Genomic DNA, 13,602 nt, shown 5'->3' with positions numbered 1-13,602 from the left:
ATTACAGCAATCTTGACTGCAGTACAGTCCATATCACTCCTTTCTAGCTTTCACCTCCCTCATACAGCCATCCATGAATATATTAAACCATACAGATATCACACATCCTGGAGAGAAGGGTGTGCAGGGTCATGATAGAAGTATTTAAATTGGTAAAAGGAATGACTTAAGTGACATTCTCATGGTAACAAATCAGGACAGAACTCCTGAGGCAATGGATGTAAGCTAGATAAGTTTAGATTTAGGAAAGAGATCATTATGAACTGGTTCATCAACAGAATTGTGGATGAATGGAGTAGGCTTAGCAGATATATGGTCAGCGCTAACACACTAAGTAGTCTCAAGAGAAGGTTAGACAACTATGTGGATAAGAGACAGGTGGCAATAGGAAGTCTGACCATGAGGGGAAGATGAAAGACGTTCATGGTTAGTACAGGATCGTCCTGCCAATTCCTACATTAAAACAGCCAGAGACAACTGACAACTTGCAGGATTCCGACTACCATAATTTGTTACTTAGCATTTCAGGTAAGTTTGATCAAATAGACAGGAATCTTGCAACATTTCTGGAAATATATGAAGACATCACGGATCTTCAAATCTGCAGGCATCTCCATACAGACATCAGTCTAGAATGCTCTTGTGCAGGGAAACCATAGATGGGTGGACATATTGCTGGGAGTTGGTAGTCTATACAAGAATTATTTTTTCATTTACTTCCCTGTTCTTGGGAAGGGATTAAAAATTAAATAAAACCCAGTTTAATAAACACCTTTATCAGGGGCTTCACTCCATGGACTCCCAAAATATTTAAAACTCAATAGTTATTACTTAATTTGCTGACCTCATTCAACGATCACAATATTTGGAGATAGGATTTACACAATGAAATGGAAGATGTAGCTTTCCAAGACAATTTTATCTGAGGGTTAGCTGAAACAGGTGACCGGTTATATTCGACCCTCAACTCAGTAATTAATAAGAAGTCACACAGTTCTATTTCCTATTTTTCAAAGCCTACCACCTACAATGTCAAACAAACCTAACTAAACCAAACCTAGTCTAACCTGAGTAAACCTAACTAAACCTACTCTTCTTAATAATTATCCCTGTGAGAATTGCCCAATGTCACAAAAATACCCAAGATTCCCTGGCTTTTTTAAGTGAGCACTGTTCTGCCGTGAGTGTGAGGTGCCATGGTGACTACAGCCTACGTGACAGCGGCCAGAAACAATAGGTGCAGACCTGTCAGGACAGTAAGTTTTTTTTATGAACTACTATTCATGCCTAAATTAAATAGGATTTGGTTGTGTCAGGTTTTGTTAAATTTGTTAGGTTAGGTTTAGTGGTAAATTTCCATTTCTCCTATAAAGTCCATATGGTGGATGAAACTAATTTTCTGGTAAATTTTGATGCAATTTTAAATAATCTGCCATCAATTTGTTGCAAATTACTGTTTTTTTTTACATCCCCTACCATAATAAACAGAGTAGTTTACAACAAAATCTACTGCAAATTAGTCAAAACATCAAAACTTATCAGAAAATATATTATTGTGGTAAATTATTGCAATAATGACATTGGGTCATTGATTATCTGATAATCATTTTTCTCCTTTTCTCGTGTTATCAATTTATCAGTACTGCCAATACTTTAGGTTCCAAACAAGCAATACTCATCATTTTAGTTTTTGGAACATAAGCACATTAAAGTTTTAAACTTTCAAAATCAAATATAGTTACTTTACTTAAACAGTGTTTTTCATTAGGAAGAAACAGGATAAACATTAAATCTGAAGTTTTTTTCTAAGTTTTCTAATATAGATATAAATAAAGATTTGGATTTATCATTTTTTTTTTATTTTTAAATATCAGTATCATTAGCGCTAGTATCAGAATTTTGGATTTATCGATTTGTTGGTTATCAGTTATTGAGCAATAAATTTATCACCACTTATCAATTGTCAGTTGTCACCAATAAGGTTATCATTATTAATTTACTGGTTATTACGATAATGTTTTACATTATCGCACATAGCTATGGTAAATACCATTAGTAACCTCATCAACACTGCCCAGTTCAGTTTTGATCACTCACAACAGCACTCCTGATAAAAAACAAATAAAAAAAATCGCTGACAGTATTACTTCATGTTTCCGACATGTATGGGGTTCCTAATCTAACCTAACCAACTAACCTAACTAAACCTAACCTCACCAAACCTACCTAACTTATCATTAACACATCTGAAAGAAAGCCAATATTTAAAAAAAATTGCTGACGGTATTAATACTAATTGGGGTAAATTTATAGTTTAAGCCAATGTCCCCAATCTCTACCCACGGCCCTCCAATCCCTCAAGCAAGCTTGGGGGCCTGTGGGGAACCGAACCTAACCTAACCTAACCAAACCTAACCTGCCCGCGCAGCTTATGGGTACTTATAGAGACTTCCTATTGGTGCAACTCGTGGTGTTAAGTGGTGGTAGCACGTGATTGGCCCGAGGAATTATAAACACAGTGATCCTATCCAGCAGCTACCCACAATTCAAAGCATTAAACAACTGAAGTTCAGGCAACAATACACCATTCATGTTTACCTGTGGACTTAGAAAAGTTGAGAGCGCTGTGCATTCCTAGGCCTATTGTGGCGTTATTATTAATTTCCGACAAGTAGTGTAATCATTAGAAATTAAGTGAATAGTGAGAAGAACAAAATGAGGTAGGTTATTACCATGTAGTGTGTAATGGCTTAAACTATAATAAAACCCTAATTGGCAACATTGGGTTTCAAAATACTGAGCACAAGGAGCTCTAGCCAATGAGATACGTCACGAAAATGTAAATTAATATATAGTAAGTATAGAATAATACCAGTTTGACATTAGAGAGGATAGGAGAAAAAAGATAGAAAACAGAGCCGTGTGACTCTTCTTAATAATCACCTAATCGCATCTAGCACAACCTTACCAAACCTAAACTATCTTATATAAAGTGCAGATGTTTCACCCTGGTCTACGGTCACGTTCACACGTCGAACCCCCTTACAAGCTACCATGTAAAGGGTAATACTAGTGGCACTCATGGAGTAACCAAAACATTAACTTAATCGCACTTCTGCAATGTTACCTGTGATTAGGTATAGTAATTTGTCTCTCGAGTATCCACTAAGTCACGCGGTACAAGTCCCACCCCCTAACCTTCCACGCACCATGGGGTTACAGGTAGTGTGGGTTGTTTGGTTTTGGCAATGGCCCAGCGCTGCCTGTCTTTTAAGGCTCCCGTCTCCTACAAGTATCATTAAAAGCTACTCGCCCCGCACCTCGGACACTTTTCTTCAGAAACATAACCATAACACAGTCTGCCTTACCTGCCTCTTCTTCCAGCGCCGCCCGGAGCCGATCCACCAACACCGGTTTATTTCCTTTACTGTCCAGCCCTCGGGCCTGCAGCTCTGCTCGCAGCTCCGCCACCTTCAGCTTGCTGGGGTCCATTATATCACTCATTATGAATCACTAATCTTTCACGGGCACAATGCTGTGATAATTTTACCACTGAACACTGGCTTTCCCGCGCAGCCTCTTTACCCAAACATACAATATGGCGGTCGACGACCCGCCGACGCGAGGGAGGAATGTGTCGGCCTTCCCAATTGGTGGAGAGGCCCACGCCGCTCTTTTCCTGACTTACGATTGGCCGATGGACAAGCGTCTTGTTTGGTGACTTGTGTTTGGTCGAGGAGTCCCAAGCCCACTTCAACCAACACGTCACTTGTGAATGTAGCCCCAATCCAGAAGAGTAAACGAAATGAAGAACTAAAATAATTATATATATATATATATATATATATATATATATATATATATATATATATATATATATATATATATATATATATATATATATATATATATATATGTATGTATGTAATAAATTACACTCACCATGGATTATTCTTATTGGTAAATACATAAATCCATCTTTCTAACACCAAGATAATTTCCCAGTAGTATTTATGTAAGAATTTGCATGAGTAAAATATATAGTAGTCATTTCTTCTATTGAAATATTTTGCAGCCGATTGTTTAGCCAAAGTACGTTCATTAAATACTATCAAGCTACATCTTGCACATATGGAACCCTTTTGAAAGATGACACGGTAGAACAGTTTAGGCCTCTCTCTCTCTCTCTCTCTCTCTCTCTCTCTCTCTCTCTCTCTCTCTCTCTCTCTCTCTCTCTCTCTCTCTCTCTCTCTCTCAAACCTGAACATGTTTTATTGTTAATTCATTGTTTATTTATTACTCTGGTCTACCTATAAGTATACATTTGTCGAACATCACCTTTACTTTTTTAGTTTATTTTGTTTATTCATTTATTTATTTTATTCATTCTTTATTTATTCATTTATTTATTCATTTATTTATCTTATTTTATTTTCATTTTTATTATTTATTTTATTTTGTTTTATTTTATTTATTTTTTTATTTATTTTATTTTATTTATTTATTTATTTATCTATCTATTCTATTTCATTGTATTTTATTTATTTTTTTTTTACCTCAATATGTAACGTCATATTTTATATGTGATGATTTTAATATTTGAGTGGATGAAGATAATGATCAACGTGGTAGAGTTTATGACCATAATGGATTGCCATCAGTTTTCAAAGTGACACAGATAACGTCACTATCCTGCCACATATGCTAGATTTTTTTTTTTTTTATGTTATCTTATTTTATTTTATTTATCTTTTTTTTTTTTTTTTTTTTTTTGAGTGTTGAGGATAAAATAAATCACTGATTTCTCTGTCTCACCTTAACACAAAGTGATAAGATTTATCACTGATAATAGAAAAGATGTCAATAAGAGTAACATTATCTCCAGAATGAAACGAAATTTTGATGCTAAAGTATTGGTAAATGGTACCAATACTTTAATTAACAAAATTGTTTAATTGACAAAATTCATTCAGGGATACATGAAGAATTGTGCACTATGAAAATGTTGTGAAGATGAACGACCGTTTAAACTGTATGGTTGTCCTGTATAAAGATGTACGAATATGACAATATGTGTCCTGTCTTGACGAGGTGGTGCTGAAGGATAAAACGCCTTGTTTTAATACTGAGATTGTTAATGCATTAAGGATCAGAAAATACAAGAAAAAATAGTGACATCTCCGGACAGAGTGCACGCAAAGATTATGTTAAAGCTAAAAACAATGTCAATAAATTGATTAAAAGAAGGTATGTCTTTATTATCAGCAAACCATGGGGGAAGCTGGTGTGGGTATGAAGGAACTGTACTCTATCTTGAACACCTTGATGGGTAGTAACAAACTTCCTGATGGCTATAATGACACTACTCTAGCAAAGAAATTTATGAATTTTTTTGATGAAAAAATAACAAGAGCAGTAACATAATTTTCGACAAAGAGACTTGCTTCACGTGCATATTTATCGGATATTCCATACGGATATTCCATCCTGTTTTAACGAAATAAGCATCGACAAGTAAAGTACTTTAATGAAAGGAATTATAAAGGTATATTATGTAAGAGACCCGATGCCTGTGTCGGTGAGGAAGTTCTCTCAGAGCTCTTATAGGTCATTTTATGTATTGTAAATTTAAGTGAACTTATATTTCCTCAAAGTGAAAAGCTGGCAGTTGTTTAACCCACCTTAAAGAGTAAGCTGGATACCCAGAGCCTAAATTCATATAGACCAGCGTTAAATCTATCATTTCTATCAAAAGTTCTTGCTTTCTTTTTTTTTTTTTTATTATATTTAAGTGAACACTCAATGAAGATGTCCATAGCTATATAATTGTGTTATTACTAGATCAGATTACTGTAATTCACTGTACTATAATTTGCCAGGCATCAGCTTAAGAAAATGCAAAATATCATGGACGAAGCAGCAAGCTTAATAAAAGGTCTCTCACCACATTACAAAATCACATCAAAATAACATCAGTCCTCTTTGATCTGCACTGGCAACCAATTAAGGCGAGAATTATATAGAAGATTTGTGTTTCGATATACCAGACATTGAATACTGTAAACCCAAATACGAATATCTTGCTGTCTTACTGACACCATTCATGCTGGACACAACAAGGCCATGTAGTAAGGACATTTAGTAAGACATGTAGTGGGGCAGATTGCTCAAACAATCTTTCACTTGGTGATACAAGCGCCATATTTGGCGCACAGGTGCTTCAAAACCTACTCTCTTAAAAAAAAGTACCTTATCCACTTGAAGATACAAAATGGCCGCCATTTGAAGCGAGTTTAAAAAGTGTTTGAACTATATTTTGATTGAATAATTCTATCTTGATGGTCTATACATCGAAATGTATGTTTTTTTTTTTGTTTTTTTTTTTTGAGTGTGAGAAATCCAATTCTGCTTTTAGAAAATAAAAATTACTGAATATTATGATGATACAATGGGGATTACACTTTGCCGATATACAGGGTAACGTTAACTTCGATTCTGTGTTTTACAATGTAACACATTCGAGTACATTCTTAAAAATATTATAAAAATGACAATCGGCAAATGCAAAAGTAGAACAGATACTATAAAGAAAAAAAGAAACAGACCAAATTAGAAACACCAAAAAAAAAAAAAAAAAAAAAAAAAATATATATATATATATATATATATATATATATATATATATATATATATATATATATATATATATATATATATATATATATATATATATAGCGAAAATTCACCCAAGTAATCAAATGTGGAAACTGCGGAGAAATAAAAACAAAGCAAAGGAAAATACGTAAAACTACAGAAACAAAAAGAAAATCTTATTAAAGAAAAAGAAATGGAAAACCACAGAAGAGAAATCTATCACTTAAACCAAGAGGGAGGATCAAAATTACAATTATCCTGAAAATAAGAAAATAAATAATAAACAACAAAGAAATTGACTATGAAATACTACAAACTAATAACTGGAAAACTATAACAAACGCAGACATTTTGAGTGAAAATAAACAATAAAACAAACTGCTAAACAAATCACGGAAATTATGGGGAAGCAGGAAAATAAAATATAAAACGGACGAATAAATAAAAGAACAAACAAAACCAGGAAAACATAATTATGTAATAATAATAATAATAATAATAATAATAATAATAACAAAGATTATAATAATAGTGATAATGATAACCTTACTGAGAAAAAATGGATGAATGAATGAATAAATAAACAAAAAAAAGGAACGTAAATCTCCCCCATTCAAGGTAGAGCGATCTGACAAACCAGACGGGCACAGTGATATAGTATAGTGTATGGTATGCAAACAATGTGAAAAAAAAAAAAAAAATTGACTTATGTGTTATTTGGGTCAAGAAACGACTTGGTGTTGCTGTACAGTTCGATCGGTTCTTCTTTTAGTCCTCACATTTACAGGCACACAATTGTGTACACTTCAGGCTGAAGAGATAGTATTTGCATCGTCCTTGGCATTCAGTCTTGCAGCTGCATTTTGTCAACTACTCACAAGTTTGAGCAATGGGTGGAAGGGTTGTCCAGAGGACTTGCCAGACCTCACCATCTTTTTGCCAGTCGGGTCGAGTTCACGTCAGGTATATCTGTCCCAAACTGTTCAAGTTTCTCCCTGTAAAGACTAACTAATTCAGCAAGTCGGAATATAGCGGGCTCATTATTGATTTTTTTTTTTTTTTTTTTGTCTCAATGACATAGGTCAGAAGTTCAGAGAACAGCAAAGAAAAAGTTTTCTTTTCTTGAAACGACTAAAGTTTTTCTTTGTTCTCCGCTGCAATATATGCCCTCTTTCTGTTATACAGGGCTGTTATGCAAGAGCAGTGGTGTTTAAGTTCCAGGGCCACCACATCTCCACCACTCAATAAAGCCAGAAGCTTACCATCATCAAGTTTACGAGTGCATTCATTGAGCCTCTCATTTAGCTGCATGGTCATGGCTTGTCGCAGTTCTGATGTTGGTTCCATTTTTTCACATAAATAACATCGCTGCACTACTCTTTCGCATTTTTTAGTATCCTTGACCAGGATCATTCTGAATTTCAGCTGCTCTTTTAAGCCGCGGTTACACTCGTCAACAGAAACCTTAAGGCTTGTTTACACGGGGCTGCTTGCAGCTACCCGTAACAGCCGGCAGGTTCCAGTCGAAAGCATTCACACGTTCGAGAGCAGCCGTTAACCCGCTAGCCAGCTGCATCGAAAAATAAGCAATCAAGATGGAGTCCTCCTCCTCCGAGCTGGTTACTATAATTGCGATTTTGCTGTGCTTGATTTGAAAAAAACAAAAGAAATGATTGTGGACTCGTTCCTGGTCTGTATAGCCTTGCAGGATGTGGTGTTCGTGATGTCTTCTTGGTACATACATGTTGGGAAGTTGCATCCTCAATGACGATGTAAACAAACCAATTCTGCGTCTATTTTCCATTTTTTTTCTATAAATAAATTTAAATATTGTATTTATTTATTGTATATAATGGTACAATCAATAGTTATTACTAAACACTTTCCAACAATATTTTTCCCTATTTTCAATTTTACATCGATAGTTGTTCTCATTTGACCCTGGAAAATTGCCAGGAAAGCAACCGATCAGATCCCACACGAGCAGTTTCCCTGCTGTTCCGGCAATTCACCAAATCCCGGCTGCTAAATGCAACCGGGTGCACAATCCCGGCTGCAAGCAGCCGCGAATTGCCCTGTGTAAACCCCCTTTTAGGCTCCAACCTTAAGGCTAGAGAAAAAGGCATACATCTATCCATATCTTTGAGTGAAGGGTTAGAGGAGTTCTAGCATGTCCAAACATTTCTGTTGAGATGATTATGTTTCTGTTTTTCTAACAGCGTCACAACAATTACCACAATGGACGATGATGTTCTTAAGGGGCCATAGCACATTTTTGGGGTGATTTTCAAGCAATTTTGGAGTTTTAGGGTGATCGTCCCTCATAAATAATCAACACTTTGGCAATACCTCAGAAGCGTGGTATGGCTCTGAGAAGCGTTTAAATGCCTCTGAGCGGCATTTAAACCAACCCATGTGCTCAGCGAGTGATTTAAAGGTCTACGTTGACATCCGAGAAATTTGCATTTCTCATCTATTTTTTCTTGATTTTTTGAAGATTTTTGTAATTTTTTTTGTGGCGAATCTAGCATCACCCGTCAGGCAAGCCTCTAAGCAGTCACTGAGGGCAGTGAGGGGTGTCTCACAGTCAGTAGCCCGCGGCGGGCTGTTGAGAGAGAAAGGAGGGTGTGTTGCTCTGATCAGCATCATTACTTCTCTTTTAGCACTCTTTAGCACTTCTACGTAGCTACATCACCTTACTCTTCTGAAGATGGCTAGAATAAAGAAGGGAGTGAAGCAGAGCCGACTGAACCTAAAAGCGGCAAGAGAAAAGAAGAAAAAGCAGACGCCGAGTGTTGATGCCCGCGTGACCACAAGCAGTGAGTCACCACCACCACCACCACCCAGCATGTCACCATCACCATCCAGCGTGAAGAGGAAGAACCTTTTGACAAAAGAATCTGATATACCAGTGGTAACACAAGAATATGTCTTTTTGAAGAAACAAAGCTTAGAAGAACTTGCATCGAATGTGTGCTGCCCTGAGTGTTTTGAGAAGATGAAGTGCATATTCACGAGAAAACATGCAGACAGTAGCTTCAAAATTGTGTGTACAAAGTGTTCATATATAGCAAAAGACACTGCTGAAGACCACAAAAGTAAGGAAAAAGGAATATATGAAATAACAATAATGATAGTGTATGCAACACTATCAATACAACTCCCGAGGAGATGCGAAATGACATCATGTCTTCTTTTTACCACTGCTCCTCTACAGATGAGAACCCCAAGCATAACCTTTGCCCCAAATCTGAAGAATCCTGGTGCTTCTACCAAAAAGCTCTGTCAAAGGGCAACACTCCACCCAGCCATTCCACTATGAAGATAAAATTCTGGTTGGATCCTGAAGGACTGAGGCTAGTAGAAGATGTCTACAAAAGGCTAACAACTGATGATATGATGACGAGGTGCCTCAGAGGGAAGACTCAAAATCCCAATGAGTCATTACACCACAGAATATGGCGCTACTGCTCAAAGCACAAAAATGCCACGAAGGAAATGCTGGACTTCGCAACTGCACAGGCGGTGTCCAACTTCAATGGAGGATATCTTTCTAGCGACCTGTGCAGTAAGTTGGGAGTGGCCTTCACAGACAAGAACTACAAATACCTTACAAAGGAAAACACCAAAATGGACAGGCCGATCAAGAAGAAGATCAGAAGCAAACAGCTGCAAAAGGACCTGGAGGCATATGCATCTGGTGCGCATTAGCCATGCAGCGACACTCCCAGAACTTCAGAGCCTCTTTTCTCAAAACATAGGTAAGCGCTTCTAAGTCAAAATAACTTTCTTATTTATCAACCGATTTCCTTGATTTTTTTTGTGTGTTTGTGTGAATGAATTTTCTACAAAAATTGTTACTTACTTTTCAAAAATATATATATTATATATTTAAAAAAAATTCTATTATTCATGATGTCGGGTATTATTCATGATGTCGGGTTTTTCATTGAAATGTATTAGAGGTATATCATTATTTGGGAAAACTAGCAAACAGGCATTGAAGATTAACCCTTCTAGTATACACACAACTTTAGTGTGAATGATTTCTGGACTCATATTACTAAGGAATTATTCAATTTCTAAAGTACTCTTTTTTACAAGTTTTTTAATTTTCATATTTTTTCCTTTACAGATACCATGATGAAACTTCGCCTCATCATTTACCATATGGTTACACACTTTGAGTAAAATTTACAAAAGGCTATGATGATTTTTAATCAACCCCCCCAAAAGTGTGCTTGCTACTGTAGTGGAACCACACTAACTTGGTACTTGGGATGTTGGTCGTTCCTGTCCCACACTGGTGTCACATTCATAGTCGACAGGCATAATTTTATGAACACCTCTCTCTCTCTCTCTCTCTCTCTCTCTCTCTCTCTCTCTCTCTCTCTCTCTCTCTCTCTCTCTCTCTCTCTCTCTCATCCTTTGCCTTAATTATTCCAAAATGATTGATTGATTGATTAATGCATTTATTGTTGCATTAATAATGAAATACAACAAAGGAGGAGGATGGACCTTGCCACCCACCCCCTGGGCAAAGACGTAAGGGTAGAGTATCAAAAATATAAAAATATAGTATACATTACAAGAACATAAGTAAATAAATACAGATATTGCACATCTTACTGCATAAATATCTTACAGTCTGGGAGCAAACGTAGGATATTCCTTGAGTATATCTCTGAGAGTGGCTGAGTCTAAGAAATGGTCAATGAGGGTATACAAGTCATGTTGACCTTGCAGCCTAAATGTAGCAATGGGAGGACATTCCGTGACATAATGACACAGAGTGTGTCCTCTTGGTGCAGCACACAGCACACAGCATACACCAGGAGAAGCACCGATTTCCCAAAAGTATTTAAAGCCTAATCTGAGCCACATTACCACCCTGTTGTGTGATGCAGTGTGTAGCCGCACCGACAGGTCTTCATTAGCTCTAAGCTGATATGTTTTACTGATCATTGGATGGTCGAGGAAAGGCAGTTCTCTCTCTTGACATTTATTGATGAGGTAGACATGACCGTAAAAGCTGCGAACAAGTTCTCGGTCTCAATTTCTTACAAAATAACATTATGCACCGATATTAAACACTTTCAACATATTATAGTATTCACTAACAATACATGCAATCAACTTGGCACTATAACAATCACTTTTTACTACAAAATTAAAGTATTTACCTCTGTCACCATCCTGCCTGTCTTTGTCTGAGCGCGACTTGGCTGTGAGTGACGCCTGCAGGCGAGCAGTGGGTTGACCACACTTTACTAACAAGTGAGCATTGGCTTTGGTGCTTAATATAGCATTGAATACTGATACTTACACATATTACACGTCTTCATGCAAATAGAAAACTATTGAACATTTCACTTATGATTACCGAAGAATAATGACGTGAGGTACATATGCTTTATGTACAGTAACACAGTGTGTCTCCCATAAGTGTAAGCACAGCTCTGGGAGACACGTACGTAGTGAAGACTACTGCCACTGCCCCTATGACAACAAAGCTCCAACTGATCACTATTGCTACTATATACAAAGTCCTTAATGCTACTCTTAACATAGCTCGGAGCATACTCAGCGCCAGGGTCCACCGGGTCCATCAAAGATAGACCCAGTGGACCCTTGCACATTGAGCAAGGCAGTCTGCCTTTTTATTAAGCGGGATACCCACATGAGGGGATATCCAGGTGAAATGGACCGTGGCACAAGCACCTTCTAGGGAATGGATGAGATAAAGACATTTATTAACTAGACCACAGTCCATGGGGGAGGTAGACTGGAAAGCATACAGTGCAGCCTGACTGTCAACAAAGAAGTATACATACTTAAAGAGAGGCGCCACTATATGGAGCGCCTCCAGAATAGCATACAGTTCTGCCCTAGTGGAGGACATGTGTGCAGGGAGCCACCTGGAAATCTCAGTGTCAGTGTAGTGATTGGCAGAAATGTAGTCGCGGATAAACAGGATAAACACCTCACATCCGGACCTGCTGCCATTGACTGATCCATCACAATAAACATGAATAGCCTGAACGTGGGAGTACTTGGACAATTTAGTCATGAACATGTTTTGCAGCACATGAAGGTGTAGCGAAGGTGAGGTGCTACTTGGCCGCCCGGAATTCGCTGCTCAAGCGAGAGGTGCAGGCTCCCAACTATGACTCTTGGTCATAGCAGTGTTTAGTCCTTTAAGGGTAACAATTTCCAGTGTTTTAACTGTGTAGCTCTGGCAAAGGAAATTTAGCCTGGGTATTCTCTCTCACTATTTATTCTTTTTTTTTTTTTTTTTTTGTGGGGATAGACAGTTGGGTGAAAGAGAGTTTAGCTAGTAGAGCTAAGGAAGATGTAGTTAGGGTGAAAGGATGAAGTAAAGTAGAAGGTAGATAGGTGAGGGGCGATCCCCCTTGCTGGGACTGTTTATTCTTTTTTTTTTTTTGGGGGGGGGGGATAGACAGGGTGGTGAAATTAGGAGGGGGGGAAAGACTAAGAGTTGGAGGGAATAGACTTGGTGAAATTGAAATAAAGTGAGAGAATAACAGGTGGCGGGCTGTACGCCTTGCTGGTTCAGATCATGATTTGCGGTTCCTCGCTCCCATTACTTATTATTACTTATTAGAAGGAGGCTGCGGTTATGGTTATTATTAATTTCGCGTGCTTAGTAATTTCTATGTGTATATTGGATGTGGTTGTATAGTTTCCAGTGCTTTAGATGTTTTCCTGAACCATGTATGCTCATTGTTGTTATTTATATTGTCTGTTATTATGCGTATGTAATTTGTGTCTTGTAATGTATGCTGTAATGTGTGTTTTGTTTTAGATGCTCTTTCGTAAAGTAAAATATTTATTGGGTTTTACTGTTTATTCAGTAGAAACATGAACAATATATACAGAAATTACTAAATAAAAAAATGATTTACATAAAAATATGGAAAAGAGAGC

The 13,602-nt window shown here is 37.1% G+C and overlaps 1 protein-coding gene and 1 long non-coding RNA gene across 5 annotated transcripts in view; one reads left to right on the top strand and one right to left on the bottom strand.

The window, feature by feature from the left end:
- LOC135102737 (heterogeneous nuclear ribonucleoprotein U-like protein 1) overlaps positions 1 to 3,630 on the bottom strand; it is a 93,744-nt gene extending 90,114 nt beyond the window's left edge. For 2 of the 4 annotated variants that reach the window (XM_064008242.1, XM_064008243.1), the window contains exon 1: positions 3,369 to 3,620. In XM_064008242.1, the coding sequence (XP_063864312.1) occupies positions 3,369 to 3,504 (136 nt within the window). In that variant the 5' untranslated portion in view covers positions 3,505 to 3,620. Of the gene's footprint in view, positions 1 to 3,368 lie in introns of all 4 variants that reach the window. The other 2 variants (XM_064008239.1, XM_064008240.1) reach the window with 2 other exon arrangements.
- Positions 3,631 to 9,254: 5,624 nt separating this feature from the next.
- LOC135102729 (uncharacterized) lies at positions 9,255 to 10,861 on the top strand. The gene is made up of 2 exons (XR_010269753.1): positions 9,255 to 10,415; positions 10,790 to 10,861. It is a non-coding gene; the product is annotated as an uncharacterized LOC135102729 (long non-coding RNA).
- The last annotated feature ends 2,741 nt before the right edge of the window (positions 10,862 to 13,602 follow it).

Source organism: Scylla paramamosain, chromosome 8 (genome assembly GCF_035594125.1).
Source record: "Scylla paramamosain isolate STU-SP2022 chromosome 8, ASM3559412v1, whole genome shotgun sequence".
Lineage (NCBI taxonomy): Eukaryota > Metazoa > Arthropoda > Malacostraca > Decapoda > Portunidae > Scylla > Scylla paramamosain.
This window is presented reverse-complemented; position numbering and strand designations above follow the sequence as displayed.